Source organism: Cryptomeria japonica, chromosome 2 (assembly GCF_030272615.1).
Source record: "Cryptomeria japonica chromosome 2, Sugi_1.0, whole genome shotgun sequence".
In the NCBI taxonomy this organism is placed as follows: domain Eukaryota; kingdom Viridiplantae; phylum Streptophyta; class Pinopsida; order Cupressales; family Cupressaceae; genus Cryptomeria; species Cryptomeria japonica.
In genome coordinates, this window is record NC_081406.1 from 677,297,217 (window position 1) to 677,320,306 (window position 23,090).

General features: G+C 35.7%; 1 protein-coding gene across 8 annotated transcripts in view; it reads left to right on the forward strand.

Annotated features, from left to right (window-relative positions):
* Positions 1-23,090, forward strand: part of LOC131036882 (uncharacterized) — a 222,540-nt gene that overhangs the window by 94,678 nt on the left and 104,772 nt on the right. For 7 of the 8 annotated variants that reach the window (XM_057968889.2, XM_057968892.2, XM_057968895.2 and 4 more), the window contains 2 exons: positions 21,100-21,159; positions 21,636-21,773. In XM_057968889.2, the coding sequence (XP_057824872.2) occupies positions 21,100-21,159; positions 21,636-21,773 (198 nt within the window). The remainder of the gene's footprint in view (positions 1-21,099; positions 21,160-21,635; positions 21,774-23,090) is intronic. The other variant, XM_057968890.2, reaches the window with a different exon arrangement.

A 23,090-nucleotide genomic window follows, 5' to 3' on the forward strand; every position in this document is an offset into this window, starting at 1 on the left:
TTCCCTTGGTTGGAATATTTTATCTTTGCATTTTTCCCAATGTAATGGTAAGATTCATTGTGTAGAAATGCTCATGTTTGTGAACCTTAAATGCATAGTGTTATGATTAATCAGTGTAGATTATTGTCATTTATGTTTAATTCTTTATTAAATATTTCCCCCTCACCATGCTAGTTTTCAGACTATGGTAAGCAGATTTTGCACTCAGATAATTTAAATTTTAGTCCCAACTGCAAAGAACTTAAAACAATTTTTTTCATCAAAACAGCATATCTGAGTACGCTAATCTACAAACACATTGAAAATATGAACAATTCAAACTCACAGATCCGAACTCTCAATTCTGCATCCATCTTCTATTAAAAATTGAAAAGAAATAACTACATGGGAATGACATTTTAGAAAAGATACTACATGCATAATGATTAAAATTAGAACTTTAAAATTTTAAATAGACAATTTCACCATGAATCTAAGAGAAATTCAGTGAGGTGTTAAGTGAAGCTGTTAATGCATTAGTAGCTTCTGCAAGATAAGATTTTCCTAACTCGTTAATCTCCTCCATTCTGTTTTTGTTTACTCATCTATGCTATTAGATTATCTGATTTATGCTTTCCGAATTGAATATGTTTATCAGACTGTAACTTTGATCTTAATTATGATATTGATATTGGATAAAGATGGAATAGATCGACGACCTGCTTAACATAGTTAAGCGTCGATCTAAATGCTATTAGTTATCGGGCTTGTTTGCTTTGACACCGATTCATTATCGGGTGTTTTTATATCGATCTGTTATCATTTGCTTTGACACTGATTCATTATCGGGTGTGGTTATATCGATCTGTTATCATTTACAAATGGCACCGATTAAGTTATCATAAACACCGAGTGAATCGGTAGACAGTCACGACCAAGTGACATCTTGGTCGGACATGTCTATAAACACCGAGTGAATCGGTAGACAGTCACGACCAAGTGACATCTTGGTCGGACATGTCTAAAAGACATGTCCGATCAACGTGCCACTTGATCGTGATTGCTTTACTATATATATATCATTCAAAAGAAAAGGAATGACATTGAAATCGATACATGTTCATCCTTCATACCTGCAGAAAAGAAAGACGATAATATTATTGTCATAATAATAATACCAAAATCTTAAATATACCATCTAGAATATAACTCGTTCATTAAATTGGAAATTGCAATAACTTTTACAGAAGCTCCAAGATAAGCTTACAACTCAATAAAGTGATGTCTAGTTTGACTGAACAAGCAACTAGTCTGACTAATCAATCAACCTAGTCTAACCAATAGTAACTACTAATCACAGTAGTTGAGAATAATTTACATTTACAATTTGTTTTATCTCAAACAGTTAATTGGGCACAAATCTCAAAGAAGAGTTCCTTCATAGCTGAGCCTTATTACCCTATATGACTGTTCTTTCCATGCTCGTCTCTCTGCTGTGCATGAGTTTGGATCTGCTTCTGTAATGCCCCCTTTCATAAATGGCCTAAAATCACAATCCCAAGTAAATTAAGAAATGAAATAGAGATATCATTTACCAATTAGATGTAAATGTTTGTTCAATTTACAATTCAATATGCAAGATGTATTTTAATTTTATTCTTTATATATCTATTATTTTATCTTAATTACAATTCTGACTATCTTCTTTGTTTGACAGGTAAGAGGAGTATTTATTGATTTCGATATCCTCTTTCTCAAATGCCAAATGATATATATATATATATATATATATATATGAGAGGGGAGGATCAAGCAGTGCCTTGATCGGTCATGTCTTATGGACATGACCGATCAAGACACTACTTGATCGCACCCTTTGGTATATAATATCAACTGGTGTTAAACATATTTGTCAGCCCGATATTAATCGGAGTTCACGTAACATATAACATATTTACCAACCCGATATTAATTGGGACTCACGTAACATATTAACCAATATACTGATCGGTATTAATGATGGTGTTTGACATTGCAAATTAACCGAAGTGAATCGGTGTCTATGTTAACCGACACCGATCACTAACTAAAGGGTTATATTCATTAACCGGTGCATAACTATGCCACCCGATAGCAATATGATAATCTCTTATTGAGAACACATCCGATATAGATTGGGATAGATGGTTAATTAGATAACTATCGTTGATTACCAATATGCCATGATATGATTATTGATATTGATATACATGAGGAATAATCATTAATTAAAATAGCTTGAAGTTTTTCTTAATGGTTTAATCGATAGGATAAATGATTGAATGAGAGACTTCATTTATCTCTCATTCAATCATTTATCTTACCGTAGCTACCATGCATTAACACTCCCTCTTAGCTAGGTAAGATAAATGAGAGCAGTGTATCAAGCATCACAATTTGAAATGATAGTTAGCATTCTTTACACAATCTAACTTTCTAGGAAATCATATCACCTAATCACATGATATGAAGTATCACCTAAACACGTGATACAAAAGACCATCACATCAATCTTGTGATGACAGGATATCACCTTAGCACGTGATATCAGTATTGCCTAAGCATGCAATACTTAAGAATAATCATATGAGAAAATATTCCATTCTCATCTTTATCCAAGTTGAGGTAGGTGCACTAACATTTCATATAAATATTTTACCACAACACAATCATGGCTCATCCATGATACACTAGAGATCCAACATGATAACTGGTTTGGACATCATAAGATCGTCACCTTATAATGTCTCCATACAAGTGTTCATTATCTTGAGAGATCGTCACCTCTTAGATATGAACTCAGGGGATAAAATCCAGAAGTTTACACATTAAACATCTTATTGATATGTAAATACAGATTACAAAGCAAATTACCTTTCTATCATACCTAAACCTTTTCTGAAGTGATCAACCTTCACCCTGGAAAGAGGTTTGGTCAAAATATCTGCCGTTTGATCTCTTGTACAAACATATTCTAATTGAATAACATTTCTGTCTACCATATCTTGCACATAGTGGTATGGGATCTGAATATGCTTGGATCTGTCATGAAACACTGGGTTAACTAAAAGTTTTATGCAGCTCTGATTGTCACAGTGTATAATAGTGGGTTTCATAGGTTCTCCAAACAACCCCACAAGTAACTTTCTAAGCCATACTACCTCTCGAGCCGCCATAGAAGCTGCAATGTATTCTGCCTCGGTGGAGCTTTGTGCTACAAAGGACTGCTTCTTGCAGATCCAAGATATCATGGCTGAACCTAGACTAAAGCAGCACCCTGAGGTACTTTTTCTGTCAGTTACACTTCCAGCCCAATCTGAATCTGTAAATCCATGTAGGTTTATGTCAACTTTCTCATATTTGAGACCAAGGTTTAGGGTACCTTGTAGGTATCTCATTATGTGTTTTACTGCAACCAGGTGTATCTCCTTAGGTTCACACATGAACTGACTTAAGACATTAACTGCATAACAGATATCTGGCCTTGTATTCACCAGGTACATCAGGGACCCAATCATTTGTCTGTATTGAGTAGAGTCAGTAGGTTGTGACTCTGCTGCTGCTTCTTTAAGTTTATGTAAATTGGTTTCCATAGGAGAGGTCATGGGTCTACAGTTTAGCATTCTGAATCTCTTCAATATATCCAAGGTATACTTTCCTTGGTTTAGTATAATGTTGTTTGAATTTTGCCATACTTCCAATCCTAGGATGTAATGAAGGAGTCCTAAGTCCTTCATATCAAATTCTTTGGATAGATCTTTCTTGCATTGATCTATAAGATGATCATTTCCTATGATTAATAAGTCATCAACATATAAAATTAACATTAGCATATCACCTTTGTTATTTTTGTAGTAGAGATTATGATCTGCATCACTTTTAGAGAAGCCTAGTCCTAAGAGATAGGTGTCAATTCTTTCATACCAAGCCCTGGGAGCCTGTTAAGCCCATAAAGAGCTTTCTTGAGTTTGCACACATGAGACTCTGCATCATGAATTTCAAACCCTTCAGGTTGCTCTAGATAGACTTCTTCTGAGATCTCACCATTTAGAAATGTTGTCTTAGCATCCATCTGGTGTACCTTCCACCCCTTAGCTGCTGCAATGGCTAATACAGCTCTTACTGATGTATATCTGGCAACATGTGGAAAAGTTTCTTCATAATCTATTCCTTCTCTTTGAGAGAACCCTCTAGCTACAAACCTGGCCTTGTGTTTTTCAATATTACCATCTGCAGCATGTTTGATCTTAAAAAGCCATTTAGATGAAACAACTGATTTCTTAGTTGGCCTAGGAACAATCTCCCAAACATCATTTTTCATAATGAAATGATACTCTTTAGACATTGCATTCTTCCATACTTGATGTTCAAGAGCCTCAGATACATTGTTTGGTTCGGCTTTAGAGAGATCATTCATAAGGGAAACATAGCTAGTGAATTTGTTAGGCCTTTTGCTTTCCCTGAAGGTTCTTGGAGGAGCAACAAACTTCTGAGCTTCTGCTATAGTTTTGGTGGCCCATGGTGGTCTTTTGTTGAGGTTTTCTCTAGGATCTCTATCTATGCTAGAGTTGGGGATATAGACTTCAGGGTCTAGAGAGCTTTGGGCTCTTTTGAAGGCTAAGTCTTCTTCAAAGATCACATCCTTGCTTAGTTCAATATTCTTTTGACCAGGTATATAGATCCTGTAAGCCTTGGAGGTTTCACTATATCCTACAAAGATTCCCCTTTTCCCAGAAGGTTCTAGTTTTAATGTTTTCTCCCTTGGTACATGAATATAGACAGGGCATCCAAATATCCTAAGGTGGCTAATATCAGGTTTTGATTTAGTAAAGACTTTTTCAGGGGTCTTATCTTCAAGATTAGAGTGGGGACATCTGTTTTGAATATATACAACAGTGCTAGTTGCTTCTGCCCAAAGATTGATATTTAGATTCTGATCAAGAATCATAGCTTTGGCTGCTTCGACTATTGTCCTGTTTTTCCTTTTAGCTATCCCATTTTGTTGGGGGTTATAAGGTATTGTTAACTCCCTCTTAATCCCCGAATTTTTACAAAACTCTTTAAATATTTTTGATGTGTATTCCCCCCCATTGTCAGTTCTTAGGGTTTTAATTTTATTTCCTGAGTAGTTCTTTGTTAGTGATTTGAATTCTCTAAACCTATTAAGGATCTCTTCTGATTCTTTACATTTCAGAAAGTAGATCCAAGTTTTCCTATAGTCATCAACAAATATTACATAATACAAAAATCCCCCCAATGAAGGCATGGACATAGGTCCACCTACATCAGAATGAACTAACTCTAAAATTTTACTTGTTTTCCTAGTACTATTCTGAAAAGCACCCTTAGTATTTTTACCTAGGGCACATCTTGTGCATGCCCCTGAATGATATTGCTTTAACTTGGGTAGACCTGTGACTAGGTCTCCCATTGATGATAAAGCTCTAAATTTTAGGTGGCCTAGTCTTCAATGCCAGATTTCATTGGCATCTATGGTTTCATGAATTAGGTCTACGTTGGGTTCTGTACATAGCTCATACAAATAGCCTTGTCTTTGACCAATTGTTTTAGCCTTCTTGATGGATGAGTTCTTTGGCCAAGCCAATACTTTGTTGTCCATTAAGGTTACTCTGTATCCATTGTCCTCCAATGCTGATATTCAGACTAGATTTCTCTTGATGCCTGGAACATATAGCACTCCTCTAAGTTGTAATGATACATCCGACTTTAGTTTGATGGTGCAGGTTCCAACTCCTTTGACAGGGTGTGTAGAGTCATCTCCGATAGTTACTTCCTCATCATTTTCCTCTTTCATTGAGTCTAGTACTTCTCTGAATCTTGTGATGTGTCTGGATGAGCCACTGTCGATCACCCAGGAGTTCACTTTATTTGATACTTGATTTGATAGTGCTGAATAGAGTACATACTTCTCGGAGTCCTCTTCTCTTTTGGATTTTCCTGTTTTGGCAAATGTGGCCTGTATAGTTCTTTCTGGACATTTGGCAACATAGTGCCCAAATTTGTCACATCTGTAACATTGAATCTGAGAGAGGTCCCTTCTGAAGGAGTTCTTGCCGTGACGACCTTTTCTCCTCCTAAATTGCTTCTGCTTGCCTTTCTTATTTGTGTTCATATTAAGAACTTGAAGATCTTCATCTATATTCTTCTGTTGGATCCCTTTCTTATTTTACCTTGATTCCTCTTGGAGACAGTCAACCTTTAGCCTATCGAATTTTTGGAAGTTATCCCTTGCACTGATGCCTTGGACAAATGTTTCCCATATGCTAGGTAACCCATCTAGAGAAATGAGGGTTAATTCTTTGCTTTGGATCTCATATCCAAGGGTTGCTAGTTCATCCCTTAGGGCAGATATTTGCATGAAGTAGGCATTGACAGATTCTCCTTTTATCATGGCTATGTGATTTATTTCTCTTTTTAGAGCCAAGGTTCTATTAGCATTAGATATCTCAAAAGCGTCTTCAAGTGCTTTGATCATGTTGAAGGCTATTTCATGTTTCTTTATAATGGGCATAATGTTGTTCCTTACCCCATCAACTATGATTTTGATAGCCTTATCATTTCCTTCTCTCCAAATTGCTTTGTCAGGTTCAGTCTCAGGTTCTTCAGTTTCAGTCTTTACAAATGATTCGACTTTATTTTCTTTTAGAATCATTTGAATTCTGAATTTCCATGCGGAGAAGTCATCACCTCCTGCGAGTCTGTCTTCAAATCTGATAGCGCTAGCCATTGATGGGATTGTGATGTTGAATATATGCTTGATTTGAATTTTACGTAAAATTGAACAGCCTCAAGTTCGATTTAATTATAGCTCTGATACCATGTAAATGTTTGTTCAATTTACAATTCAATATGCAAGATGTATTCTAATTTTATTCTTTATATATCTATGTATTTTATCTTAATTACAATTCTGACTATCTTCTTTGTTTGGCAGGTAAGAGGAGTATTTATTGATTTCGATATCCTCTTTCTCAAATGCCAAATGATATATATATATATATGAGAGGGGAGGATCAAGCAGTGCCTTGACTGGTCATGTCTTATGGACATGACCGATCAAGACACTACTTGATCGCACCTTTTGGTATATAATATCAACCGGTGTTAAACATATTTGTCAGCCCGATATTAATCGGAGTTCACGTAACATATAACATATTTACCAACCCGATATTAATTGGGACTCACGTAACATTTTAACCAATATGCTGATAAGTATTAATGATGGCGTTTGGCATTGCAAATTAACCGAAGTGAATCGGTGTCTATGTTAACCGACACGGATCACTAACTAAAGGGTTATATTCATTAACCGGTGCATTACTATACCACCCAATAGCAATATGATAATCTCTTGTTGAGAACACATCCGATATAGATCGAGACAGATGGTTAATTAGATAACTATCGTTGATTACAAATATTTCATGATATGATTATCGATATTGATATACATGAGGAATAATCATCAATTAAAATAGCTTGAAGTTTTTCTTAATGGTTTAATTGATAGGATAAATGATTGAATGAGAGACTTCATTTATCTCTCATTCAATCATTTATCTTACCGTAGCTACCATGCATTAACATTAGACCCTGATTGAGACCCCTCAATCATGTTAGATATAAAATTGATCTTTCCTACTAGGATTAGGAATATTATCTTAATCATCATTGTAAATTGCATAATGTGCATATGGGATTCAATAACATTTTTCTTAACAACCTATCCCCATTATGGAGTCCCTTGAAATATCATATAAGGCGCCTTGAACTTGTCCATCAAGCCCAGGAGCATGGAATGGCACCTACCATTCGGCCTCCCAGCCTTACTCGGGGTTCCTCTACTTGAATGGAACCTTGTGCTACTTGCAAACCATCCACATTATGGAGCCCCTTGGGAGATCATACAAGGCATCTTGAGCCATTCCATCAAGCCCAAGAGCACGGAACGACACCAGTCATTCGGTCTCCCAGCCCCACTTGGGGTGTCTCTACTTGAATGGATCCCTAGCTACTAGCATCCCTCATATGTACTTTCTCCCCTCCATAATGGGACGGCAGATTGAATGAAAACTTTAGAGGAATCTTTATGATAATTAGCAGTATTATATTAATTATTTATCCATTCAAACATTATTATATGATGAGTGAATCATGATAAAGATTATGTAATATCATACCCAGCACTTTGACTAACAAAGATTGCTGACTACTCTTGATATTTCTGCAATTAGATCTGTCTTCTCTATTTGATTGTCCTTCTATTTCTGCTTTTCAATGGTGATCAATCGATTCCCCTCCTTGAATGCCGTTCTTCCACATATATACTTCTTCCTTGGAAGGGAAGGATCATACCTGTTTCATATTCACGTCTCTTCCTTTCTAAGGTGGCGTCTCTCCTTGGTGACCTTTACCTCTTGCCACCGCTGACTATTATTAATTTGATTGTTATTACTTATTAATTTCATGTGTCTCTTTAAATAAGACCTGTGGTGGTTTATATGTAATCGCACCCCATAATATATATTGAAATCGCTACTTAGTGAATAATAATGAGATTGCTGTCACTAAGGGGAGAGGATCGATCCCTTCAAGCAATTACTGTTTATTATATAGCAAATCTTATTATATCCAGCCTGCAATATCCCTGACATACTGAGGATAGGTGGCTGCAGCAAGTTTTATGATTAATGAAATTGTGAAGTCTTACGTTTGTAAGACAATTTCATATCACCTGTTTTCTGTTCATCATGACAGCTTCTGTCAGTGTTGTGCCAACAATGTGAGACCATCAGCTAAACAACTCAAGTTAAACAGTTTAACACCCCCTCTTACATAGGAAAATATTTTCCACCAATCCAAGTCTCTCTTTTACAATCTCAAGATTCCCCTTAGCAAGGGGCTTCCTCAAAATATCGGCAACCTGTTAATCTGAGGGAACTTAACATAGATTTTAAATTTGCCAAGTTCTCCCGTGAATCATGAGAATTTTTCTGTCTTGAACAACTAGATCTTGAAGTTTCTGAGTTTTAGAATTGAGTTTATGTGAGTCTTTGGTGAGTTCTTGGCAAGTTACTCACCCAAAAACTCACCAAAACTCACAATTTAGTGGAAAAAATTCATCCACGATCACATAATGATAGTCAAAACCCTTTGGGCGAACATCTGCAATCATGTTATCTTGCAGTTTGTTTTTGAGTTGCTGGAGCGAATAGTGCTTAGTGCTCATCTACAAAAGTTTTGGTTTTTTGACAAAATCGTGTTTGTTGCTCTTTGGAGGGTTTGCTGATTTTTGCTCAAAATCGTGGTTTCAGATTTTATTTCGGCTCAATAATTCGTGTGTGATGATTTTGTAATTAACATGTGAGCGTTACATCAGGTTGGACGGCTTTTGGTACTCTTGGTCATTAACATTTTGCAGATTTTGGGAGGGTCTCCGCAACAGCAGAGTGTTCTGAAGAGAAGGGGCAGCCTTCTTTGCATTTGTGATCAAAAGATCTGCAATGTCTTTTTAGGGAAGTGAGTACGATGACCATTAGGGAGGGTATTAAAATAATATTATATTTATTCTATAATGGTCATCTTGGTTGTCATCTTTGTTCAGTTCTTTTTTTAGAGTCTTAGAGTTAGTCATGTAGTCTCTATTTTTAGCGTTGCTTGTAACTCCTGGTAACGGTTGTTTCTTATTTAGAAACATCATCTTGTAAGCTCTATTTAAGGAGCCATTGTCTCCTTTGTTAATACATCGATTATCATTGATTATTTGAGCAATTAATTTTTCATGCCAAAGGGCATACATGACGAAGAGGTGTGACCTCTCCTTCACATTGAGAGATATAAAGGAAAGGAATCAAAGGCCTCTAGTAATATTACCATCTATCACTTAAGATCAGAACTGTTGTTAAGTTCTTGGCAGAATATCCTTGTTCTTGGTGGTATGCATGGGGATGTGCTTAATATATGAAGCTTGATAATGTTCTTGTGCAGAATTTAATAGCAATATTAATATAGACTGTAATATGTATGACAATCATACTTAATTTCATATACATTCATAGTACAGGAAAGAATATTATATTAATAGCCTAGTCCTTACTCTTCTGCCAATACCTACATGGGATAGGGGGTTTGTGTAGGGAGAGGTGGAGTAATTCAGTCACAAGATAGGTAGATCCCAATATGTGTAAGGTCATGTATTCCTGAAACCTTGAGGGGAAGTTCCCAAGATGGGGTATGGATACATATGTCCTAAGAAACCTTGAGGGAGTCCTCTTGTAGACTGTTTCAAGCACCCTAGCACAGTAATTCCACCATCTTTGGTTAAGGTTAGGGAAAAAGTGAAGGCAAACCCTAAATTTAATTAGCTATTTATTTCATTATATATATTTATAACCCCAATAACCTAATTTAAGACAGAATAATGCTTAATGATGTATGTTAATTAATGGGAAACATGTATTCTCCTAATAGAGGACATTATTGTTGGGAAATTAAATGTTAGTGTTCATATAAGTTAATAATGTGAGTTGTTATCACAACTCACATAACTATTACGGATGTGATAATAGTTATTTGTTAGAGTTTGTTAGTGGCAAGAATGTTTGTTTGTAATTGAGTTGTTAAAACAACTCAATATATTTAGGGATGTCATTTATGTTGTTTGCTAAATAATAGGATTTAAGAATCCTATAAATATGTAAAGTGTATTGAATGAATTGCATATAGAAGCACGTATTATTTTGATTATTCTAACTTCTTTGTCTCTGCCCATGTTTCCTATATGGTATCAAGATTATAGCGGTATATTTGATGCAATCAATCTTCAATGATGCCGATGGTGATATGAATTCCACACAGGTCTTATGTATCACATCACCGTCTATCCAAGTTCATACGTTGTGCTTTCTGTTTCAGATTTCAATTCCTAGCCTTATGTCTTTATTTGTAACACATCCAACACAACAATGATAATTCAATCTAAAGAATATAAGACCCGCAGAAACTACACAGTTCTCCTTTCTTCCTCACGGCCATAGTCAATCTCAAGCACATAAATTATGTCTGCTCTAATACCATATAGGAAATATAGGCAGAGACAGAGAAGTTAGAATAATCAAAATAATGCGTGCTTCTATATGAATTTCATTCAATACAGAATCCTATAAATATGTGAAGTGTATTGAATGAAATGCTTATAGAAGCACGCATTATTTTGATTATTCTAACTTCTTTGTCTTTGACAATATTTCCTATGTGGTATCAGAGCGGATGTAATTTATGTGCCTGAGATTGACTATGGACGTGAGGAAGAAAGGAGAACTGTGTAGTTTCTGCGGGTCCTATATCCTTTAGATTGCATGATCTCTGCTGCATTGGATGTGTTGCAAATAAGGATGCGTTACAAATAAAGGCATAAGGCTAGGAGTTGAAGTCTGAAACAGAAGGCACACCATATGAATTTGGATAGAGGGTGATATGATACATAATACCTGTGTGGAATTCATATAACCATTGGTATCATTGAAGATTGATCTTGAATATCTGCTAAATCTTCCTTGGCTCTAAGGCATTAATTTCCTGTGACCTTGATCATCATTGGGTTCTACTTTCCTCTGTAGTGGCCTACTCACTCTAATATTGTTTTGAGCGATCTATTTGTGGTCGGCTTTCTCTGTTCAAGGCAGCTGCATTATATTTTGCTGTGGTGACTGCATCTTGGTTTCACATTTTGAGCATTGTGTTTGAGAGGCATTGAACGAGGAGGGCACAAAAGTCGTCCTATTGTGTAGATTCAGGTAGATTGATCTCTTTGCAACAATACACGAGATCGTCGACATGAATAACATCCACAAAACATAGTGGTGTAAACCTGCATTGACTTCCTTCACCTTTGAAATAACATAAAGAGTCAACACATAGAGCTGAGGAAATTTCAAATCATTGTGTACAAAGGTAAACATAAACAAATTTTTTTTGGTCTATTTTGCAGCAGTGGTGGCAACGTGAATGTTGAGGCACATGAGGCTGAACAACTGATTTCTATTGTAGTTAGCTTTGGCTAATTTGTTAAGATTTCTCATAAATGTGCCTCTATCAATATCACTAAATTTGGAGAGAATCTCTTGGTCACTCCATGAAGCCAGTGTTGGTAACATTGTGATGGTCATCTCTTTGAGCAGTGTCTACATATAAAATCGTGAGGCATCTTCCAAGCAATTGATAGTAGGAATTATATCGACATGTGTCATGATATGTCAAATAGGGTAGAGACCACATGGTTGAGTCAAGTCATTTAAATCAATAGTTTTATTTCATTTAGTTTAGTTTTTTTAAAAGTCTTCCTCTATAGATTAAGTATTTACTGATAGAATTTAAATTGTTACTATTTATTAGTTATGTCAGTTTAGTAGTGCCAATATATATATATACCATCTTGAATGAGGCATTCTAAAATTGAGCTTCAAATCCAAATTTTCTAAGTAGCAAATCATTGGAGGTAGGAGGTGATGGAGGAAGGAGGTTAATTAGAGTCCTCTTGTCAGTCACCAACAATGGGGCCGCTTCTTAGCTTTGGTGGCATTTCATTTTCTATCTTTTCAGTATTTTGTGTGAATAAGTGAAAATTTCACATTGTGGGGGGATTAAGAATCAATGTTCCATTCCCATTTCATGCCAAAATGACTAAAGTCAAGGGCAGCTTCCAATGGGAGTAGCGATTGTCTATGCTGTTCAAGATTGAGTGGCAACGATTGACAATAGTGACTACAATTAAGAACATTGTGTTCTTATGGAATGTGTTTTTCAGATTTGTGATATGTATGTTGATTTCTATATACCTTCCTTGATGTATAAGTGTAGTAGTGATGCAGAGGAAGGACTTACTTTGGTTTGTCAAAACAAATGGCAAGGGCTTCTTCAACTGCAACATGAGTTTGGCACTTGGGGCTTCCTTTTAGACCCTTGTCTTGGAACTCACTCTAAGACTTTGGTATCTATTGTCCTTAAACTTTTCAATGTCATGAACAAACCTTATAATGCGGCATAAAGGCAATGAATAATGTCTACATGAAGGCTTTCAATCATACACCCACTCTTAGGGTTTACACCTATTGTTTTATGGCAACTAGGAATGACAACGTTTGTTGTTACATCCCATTTTTGCCCTAGTCATTTTTATGCTACTTAATGCCATGTTATATGTGTGCCCTAGTTGATATATGCTATACTTGCGAGATGTTTAAGCATGCCCTAGATTTTTTCATGTTGTAACTAAATGAACGTGCCCTAGTTGTTCATGTTTTAATTGAGTTATGATGCCCTTGATGGCATTTGTGCTAGTACGGTGAAATGAGGACTTACAACGGTTAGATTGATGTTTTGATATTTATCATTATGATATTTAAGAGGTTTTATTTATGTTAATAATATTTTTGAAATGTCAGAGTTATGACAAGATTTCAGATTAATTGTTTGAACTGGGCCAAGTGTGTGCAGGAGTTCGTTGTCCTTCGAGAAGGGAGGGGACGTATCATCAGGTCGGGAGGTAAGGAAAAGAGAAATCATACCATCTGGGACCCTAACTCCGAGTCAGGTAGTCTCATGTTGACCTTGGTATTTACGTCAACTCGTCATGTCAGGTAACCCTAATTGGTCCGTATAGGAATTTTTAGGGTTTCACGACTCTAGTTGTGGATTGGAATACCAAGTTAATTATTATTATTTTATTATGAAAATTTAATTGTTTTATCGCTCATGCGTAAATATAATTTATATATGTATATAAATATAAATATTATTGCTCACCCCCTTTTATCATATCATATTGTATTAAGTATTTTGACCAATTTTGAAATGGTCTTTCATAAATGCATTATCAAGGACCATGAGTTTTGAGCAAGTTTAATTTTATTAATCCTTAATTCCGAATATATATACTTTTATTTAAGTGAATAAAAGTTTACTTTGAAAGCCTACCTTATTTTTTTAATTTATTGAGACCTTATAATAAGGTAATGACATCAAGCCATTTATCCAATGGTAGAATACAATTGTAAAGTAAATAAAATAAGAATGATTGTAGCGCAGAACGTTATTGGGCATAAAGAAGGTGAGTATCGTGGAAAATGAGAACACTGTAGTGGCAAAATTATTATCGACATGTATTTCTTTTAATTTGGAGATTCATTGATATGGAATGAATCAATTAAAATATAAAGGAGAAGAAACCCGAACTTCTAGGAGGAATATCAAAAGGTGTTTTTGGTGTGACCATTATCGTGGAGTAAGGTAAGGGTTTGGCAGGCGTGATTTTTGGGTGATTATTTTTACCTTGCCGTCAAGGAAGAAGGCATGAAATAAGTGTGAACTGGAAAATGGAGGGGATACCAGGCTTTTGGCGTGATCATTACCTACAACAACAAAGAGAAGGAATTTGATAGCATGAAGTATATAGGCATTCGGCTGGGAAAGGGGACATTCATTCTACACGACAGTTCGGTATTGGAAAATAGAAGGAGCTCTGCGATTTCTTCCATTATCTCCTTGTGTGATGCGGAAAGGCTGCCATTTAGGAAGGATTTTTCTTCTTGTAGTGAGATAGAAGGGCAAAAGATGAAGAGGTGACTTCCTGAACTTATCGTGGAAGCTGATTATCTTGCTAAGAAACCACAGGGAGCTCATATTCACCAATTACATGAGGTCATGTGTTTCCTATCTAGAATCTAAAAAGGAAGAATTAATGTATTCCATTCTTGCCTTAGTTTCTTAAATCTGGGAAGGAAATTTTTTTTATTATCATGTAACCTGGCAATGTCTTGTGAATTACTTAAATTGGTAGAGTTTCAAATGGTAATGAGAAAGAAAACCCTACCTTGTATTGAATTGGTATGTGTGTTAATGAGCTGAGTTGCATTTGAACTTAGGATATTTGAAGATTTAATTGGCCATCATACCTATAGTTCATTTTAGCCGAGTTAGGGATAGAATTGAACAAACCCCAGTAAGTGGCTTATATAATAATGCAAAATAGGAACAAAACAATTGTTCCAGTGAAAGTCCAGGCAAAACTAAAACTCAGAATTTAGTATATTTACTGAATATGGATGAGTTTATTTTCTTTTAAAGAAAATACATAGTTAAATCAAGAGGCTTAACTTATATTAGTTATGTCTTGGTTTCTTATTATTTTAGCAGAGAGTTAAAGGAGGTATTACTGATTTTTATGGATTTGAATTAGAATATATAAAGAGCCTACGTAGCCTTCTCTAAAGGGCAAGTTAAGGTCTAAAACATGTTATATATATATACGTATGTGTGAATATGGGATATAACCCGAAAAACTATGTAGAGCATAGTTGGTAAAAGATATACAAGCAGTACTCCTCAGATTAGAGCGGATGCCTATCCAAGTCTTGTGTTAAGAAGACTTTTGACCTCTTATTTGAGCTTTTTCAGAAATTGCTTAAGTCTTGAAATCATAGCAGTAGAATCAGACGACCTATCTAATTGAGATTAGATTATGAATAAACTAATATCCTAGCCTAGGAAGGTAGTGGGTAGAAGGGCACTGTTGTACTTCGATGCAGATAGCATCGCCATTGAGAGATTACCCTTAAGATGCCATGACAATAGAGACATGTCAGGCATGGTTTACATTCCATACTTATGAGTTGGATGTACAATTGGCAGCTCTTATGCCCCCTATTTTTCCATCTCAAGAATTTAGTTGTATCATTGCAAATTCTTTTGCAACCCTGAATGAGTAGAATATAACAGAAACTCCTTAAGAGAATTAGTGCTGATAACGAGAAGAATGTTAAACAATTATGTGACCAACAGTCTCCACGTGAGTGCAAATATGGTCAACGTAGATTAAAACCCACATGCTCTAGACCTATGCCCTAGAGTCCTTTAATTGCAGTCATGAAGGGAGTGATAATGATTTCACTCGCAAGTGTAATCGTAGCTATTTGGAAACCTTTGGGGCAAAGGGGTCCTCATACCAGAGCGTCAATCAAGATGGTTAAGTTATCTTCAGCTTGGTAAGAAACATCTTACTAGAGTAGTATTTCAGTGCTCATTAATACAGTTGGGCATAATTTACATTATAGGAGCACTTAGACTTTTAGTTAAATATTACCTCAGTGAGAAAAGGGTTTATAGTCAAGGGAACTTATAACGCTCTTGATGCTGATAGTCCTATGTATAGAAATACATAGCTTCATAGCCCCCTAATGCAGTTGGCATTCAAACAAATCAGTAGTTTCATTGAACAGTATTGTAGCAGCATCAATGCTCATAATACGCCAGAACACAGAGGCTTATGCTGATGTGGGAGAACAGCCTATTGTCCATCTCATCTTTCCCACACCAAGGTAAGTTTACAGGTTAAAATCATGCTACAATAAAACTTAAAAGGAACAATTTACAACTTCTATAAAATAAGGCCTTGGACCTCAGGATGAGGTAGAGTACCAACCGAAACAATCAAACGTGCCAGACTAGGGAGAACTATTGACTGTTGATATTCATGTGTGGAGAAGGGTATCGTATGTTTATCATTTGCAACTTAATGGCGGATGCAATTTAATAAATGCCAAATATGGGTTACTTCTTTTGTAAACAACATTGAGATTGTGGGAAATACGAACTAATCAACTATTGTACTTAAGATTGGTAAATTTGTATAGAACATTGATTCATAAAAGGGACGGTGAATTCTTCATACTCATTAAGCTTGGATTCATCCTTGTTCATGTGAGAGAGTAGGTTGCTAGCTCAAGGGCACAAGTACGAACTCTGTATTATATTAACCTAGGGTTTGACGTAGAAAGGTTTCATTCTATGAGTTAAAGTCATCTCGAATCTGTTAACCTGCATGGGAAACTTGAGTCTAAACATTTATCACAGACAATGAGTCTCATAGAGTCAGAATGCAGTAGCATAGAGACAAACATGAGAACTCGAATACCTTCAAGAATTTAATCCAATCAAGCAGGACGACAAACAATAAACTTCATGATCTAGTGTGAATGCTTAACATAGAAACCCTCAGTCAAGGTGAGGCTACTATTGTAAGCGTCAACCAATATGTTAATCCAGATACACAATCCAGTTAGAGGTCATACAAGTTAGGGGTGGCCTATAGTGTATGACTGACTAGGGATCTGTGTAGGATTATCCTCTAGTGTAGATGGCATGAGTTCCACTTCCCGTTACCTCCCTATGAAGGGTCAGGCCAATCCAGACAGATATGGCACGGGGGACTAGTAAGTCCGTGGTTGGGCAAAAAAGCACCTTGATGATACTTTCCCTCCTCACTGGTATGTTGATAAAGTTATGAGGTTTAGAATGTTAGCATCAGTTGAAATGTACTCTCTAAACCCTCTCTCTTTCATTCAATGCAATGTTAGTTATTTTGTTATCTTACGTTCATGTCTTATGTTCATTTTTGGTTTAGAACAATGTAATTACTTTCAGTTATTATGTATCTCAAATAAACAATAAATCTCTTCCTTTAATGTTAAGCTGCAATGATCATGTTAACGACTATATTTGTTAACGGCTATATTCATTTCAGCAAGTTACTTTTATGTTTAAATGCTTTATTTAATTTTAGCATGTTACATTTGTAGAATTAGGCCAAACAAGGACAAATGGTTTCCAACACTCAACCACTGATTTGGGAACCCTTACACCTTACATTCAAAGTGATTTCATGGAGGTTTCAAGGTTTACACACAACTAGAAACTCACACTTGATTGGTCACTGATTGAGGGTTCCAATGTCTCATATAGTCCTCTTCAAGGTTGCACGGGTATGGGGTTACTTGGAGACTTTGGAGACCAGTGCTGGTACCGGTACGACTATTTTTCCAAAATAGGAGACGTGGGTACTTGGAGACGCCAATTTCTTTTAAATATAATTTAATAATTATAGAAATTCTGAAAATATAATGACATTGAACATTAAATATAATATAATAATTTACTGATTTAGTAATTGTTGTTGCAACATTTTAAGAAATCCTTGTGAACTGCAGTTGTTTTGAGCATTGTTTTTTTTCTGTTTGTACTGCATTTTGATTATTTGTTGCCTGTGTTTTGTTTGAACATTTTAGGTTTCCTTTTTTTTTTGTTTGGCTTGGAGACAGTGGGAGACGGGCGGATACGTTAGCGGGAAGTCTCCTCTCTATGGAGATGTTTTCAACCAAGTTTCCGGTTCGGGATACACGCCCGAGTCTCCGGTATGAGTACCCATGGGCTTGGTACGAGTACCCATGCAATTATGGTCCTCTTAGGATAGTCACTGCAAAATGTGTTTCAAATACCCCAACAAGGTCACTCACACGTAGTAACATGTTATGAGACCTTCACAGACTCTCCAATCACCACCTCCTATCACAAGGAGCCTAAATTTGCTTTGTGGCATTCAAATTGGCCCTTCAATTCCTTTGACAGTCTGATACATTAGGAATATCAGACCTACAGTCATTTAAAAGCATGTGCAAACCTCAATTTTGGCCCCTGCAAATTTAGAATATTACAAAACATATATATACAAGCCTCTCGACCCATTTTTGGAATTTTCCACTGGTGGGAGGCCAAGTTACATCATTATTTTGCTCACTGGTTACCCTAGGTAGGGTTTTTACCAGTTTTCAAGAAAAACAATATCTTTCAAAATACTAGATGAAAATTGATGAAACCAAAAGAAAAATGAATTAAATTCACAAGCCAACACAATCCAATTAGTTTCAAGGTATTACATGGACCGTACAGTCTGTACAAGAAGAAAGAGCAGACTGAAACGTGAGGAAATGCACAAAAAATGAGCTTTCATTCACAAAATTCACCAATTATAGTTCTCCAATCCCCGAACTCGAATTTGGAGGGTGCATTTATACATTTTCAAATAATTCCAATTGTTCTCAACCACTTTTGGATTAGTTTGTTAACAACACACCATGTTGACACTTTTTGCCAAAGTTGCTGGAAAACTTTTTGAGCAACATTGACAATTTTTCGCAACTTTTACAATTTTTGACCAATGGACCTATAACATTCCAAAATGGATCAATATGATCCCAAATGGACATAAATGACCTTATTAGACTCAAAAACACCTATCAAACTTGCAAACCAAAAGTGACAATAATGCATGTTATGAGTCTTCTAATGCCCCTGCATCAAGTAGCAAACATAAGCACTAGAGTAAGTCAGTTCATGGATCTTGAAAGGGTTTGTGGGAGGATTCAGAAAACCACACGAGGTGAACAGTTGGTGGGTTCTTGTTCACATCTAGGTTTGTGTTAAGCTTGTGTGAAAACTATGAAAGGTTGATAGGAGGTGCCTTTCATTTTGAATCAAGATCATGAGCCACAAGAGTTGGGCTTGCTGCAGATATAGGGTGTGAGTTCTTACCATGTTCACACTAAGAGGGGGAATGTTGGAAATTAAATGTTAGTTTTCACATAAGTTTATAATGTGACTTGTTATCACAACTCACATAACTATTACGGATGTGATAATTGTTATTTGTTAGAGTTTGTTAGTGGCAGGAATGTTTGTTTGTAATTGAGTTTTTAAAACAACTCAATATATTTAGTGATGTTGTTTATGTTGTTTCCTAAATTTTTAGAATCCTATAAATATGTAAAGTGTATTGAATGAAATGCATATAGAAGCTCGTATTATTTTGATTAGTCTAATTTCTCTGTCTCTGCCCATATTTCCTATAATTACACTTCACCACTTCTTATAGACACTCTAAGAAGTTCAAAGATGAAATTTAAAAATCAATCAAAGAATTACTCGATATGGAGCATATAGGACCAAGCTCAAGTCCTTTTGCATCATCCATAGTTTTGATAAAGAAGAAGGATGGAACCCTAAGAATGTGCATTGATTACCAAGCACTCGAAGACAATTAAAAATAGATAGCCTATACTCATCAATAGGCCCCTCCTCTCATGGAACCTTAGGGGCCTCAGCTCCCCTAATGAGACTGGTTAGGTACGAGCTCCAGTTGTGAAGGAGTGATTTGGTGCTAATACAAGAATCAAAGATGCTATCCATGAAATTAAAATCGCCTCTTATTTGTTACTGGAAATATTAGGCTGGGTTGCTGCTGGTGTTAGAAGGACCTCTTGAGGATCATATAATTTTATCTCTAGGTGACCAAAGGTTTATGTTGATATAGTATTTATTTTGTGATCCCTATTTGGTCCACTTTTCTTTCTACATTGGTTTATTTTTTGTGAGCTAATTGGCTCTTTGGATCTTAGCCATTTTTCTTAGCTATTTTCAAGCATTATTTCATCGGTTTGTTTCCAGGCCCTACTTACTAATACTAGATTTTTTAATATGCTTACTGATATGATTTTCATATAAAAAGGGATGCCAGTGGCTCAAGAATAGATTTTCTTGGGATTGTTTCTTGGCACATGGATTGTAAGGTCTTGACCCACACACAAATACAAACACAGTAACACAATAATACATAATACAGTTTTATATGAGATTAACTCCATGAACCAAAATGTGGATTGAATCTCTATACCAGTAGAACACAATCTTATCAGTATAGCCATACCAAGATCAGTACTAGCAATGTGCGACTTAGTGTGGAACTACATAACTTGGTTATCTCTGCTAGGAGTGTTTAGACTGTGATCTATACTTACGACGCTACTAGTTTTGTGAATGTAATAACATAAATATAGAATAAAGAAGAAAGCAGCTTGTTCCTTTTATTTTTCAAATCTATTACCACTTTTGTTCGTAAAGTGTGTATCATTGGAGGAAACTTTACATTCTGACCCAAAGTAATATTGTGGTATTCTTTTGCAAGGTGTATGTATTACAGCATATGTAAACTCTTAATTTCTCAGGAATGTGATTATTTCAAACAAGTAATTTGTTTGTATCTTATCATAAATGCTTGTATACCTGTTAAATCTATTTTCAGTCACGATTCATTTCATATGTGAATCTTTGATTCTGTTTCTTTTTTACTTATCTGTTTTCATCCTTGTTTGGCTCTCTTGACCAATCCAGGTTGACCCAGGTCTTGCAAAAGGTTTGAAGCAGCTCTTGCAGTTTGATGGTGACGTTGAGGTATGTTGCAGAGGCAATATTTTTGCAGGAACTGTGCAGCCTCTTGTTTGCTTATGGACTTTAATGTTAAGAAACAATGAAACTTACATGCAACTCCCCAGATTGGTTGAAAATTTGTTTTTATGTGCTTTTGATCAAATTGATTTTCAATCAGAAAAGAATTATGTGATACTACGGCAGCAAAGGGGAAGAGACATGTAAAACAGTTATAACAACGAGCAGTTTCTTGTATAAGACGGAGTGATATAGTGTTTTAATCAAATTGCTTAATTTTATGTGACTTTGAATTATTCTTTACATGAGTGTAATGGTATGTGATATGTTCTAAAGTGGTATGGTTTTAGAATATGAAATCATTTGCTTTCATCTTGTGAATGCTTGTTGTTATTTAGGTGTTTTGGTTCAAATAGAACTATGGTTTGGACCAGTTAGCATCTTATTCTCTCATTATGTCAATGGTTTTGCGTAATTTACAGGAAACATTTTGTAGGAGCTTTCAGGTGTCGGTACATGACATTTTTGGGGAAGTTGGAAACATTGAGCTTAAGGAGAATGGAAGTGATATTCCGGTTACTAAGGCAAATCGCAAGGAATATGTTGATCTGTGTGTGAAGGTAAGGTTACTTCAAACTATCATAGAGTTAATAACATGTTTATTGATGGCTGCATCTAGTGGTATTCATATTTTAGTCATGGATAGATTTTAGATATAGTATTAAAAGCCTAAGATTTGTCTTGTGGAAAGTAGTAGAGAGTTTTACACTCTTGTTAGATATGATCTCCTTATGTTCGTTAATATCTTGAATGGGCAGGGTTAGGAAGCTTCAACCCATCAATCTACAATTCACTAACATAAAATGCTATGACTTCTTTACAAACTATTCAACTCTAATAAATTTTATAGATATCCCCCTTGTTAAAATTAAGTTTAAAGTCCCGAAAATGAAACCCCACACCCAAATAGTAAATGTACAAGAACACCTAGATATAGTGGATTCCCACAAGGCACCTAAATACAATACACCCAATATCGAATCAGAAAAGAATGAATAATACAAGGTGTATATAGTTGGGGCAAATCCCTCGGCATATATAGCTATTCCTAGTAGGGAGGGTAAATACTTTTTGATCTTCTACCCTGACATCAATATGAAGGAGACCATGATATTGGTAACTAAATGGGCCTTATAAGACAACTTTTATAATACTAGCATCGCCTGTAAAACACTACTTGTAGGGCCTAAAGGAAGTTGGCATTTGCCCACCAAACTTTTCCTATATTTCTTTTGATCCTTTCCTATAGACTTTAATTGGACCTTTGGACTTCCCCTCAAGTCTCTAGTCCTCATGTCCTTTTATGCATTGAATTTTCACAAAGGTAACCAATGCATTTTGCCTCTTATTTCTTTTTGGCCACAATTCAAGCTAACTTCTATATATCTTGTTTACAACTCAAACATCCTATTCCATGTCAAATTTCACATTAAAATTACACATCTCTTATTTGATCTCTTGTTTTGCATTAGATTTCGGCATTTCTTTTTGTTCATTCGAACCACTCCCTAGATCCTCCTAAGGCACCATTAATGACTGGAATTGATCCTATAGCTATTGCCAACGAATTTCCTACCCAGAAACTCATGATCATCTCTAGAGGCACATATTTTCTTACAAAATCAATAGTGGATGCTGAAGGCGGCAATGTTACCATGAATGTGGTGGTTAAGTTCTAGATGCAAATAATCTTTATGCCATTTCCAAATTTCCCATTCGACATATATTTGGGGATTTTAGCTTGTTGCACATGCCACATTAATTGTTTTCAGTCCTTACTTGAATTCTTTTAAGCTGTTCAACTACCAAACAAAGTGCTCTAAATACTAGTTCAGTAGCCAAAAGAACAATTTGCCATTTCTTCATTTCCATGTGAT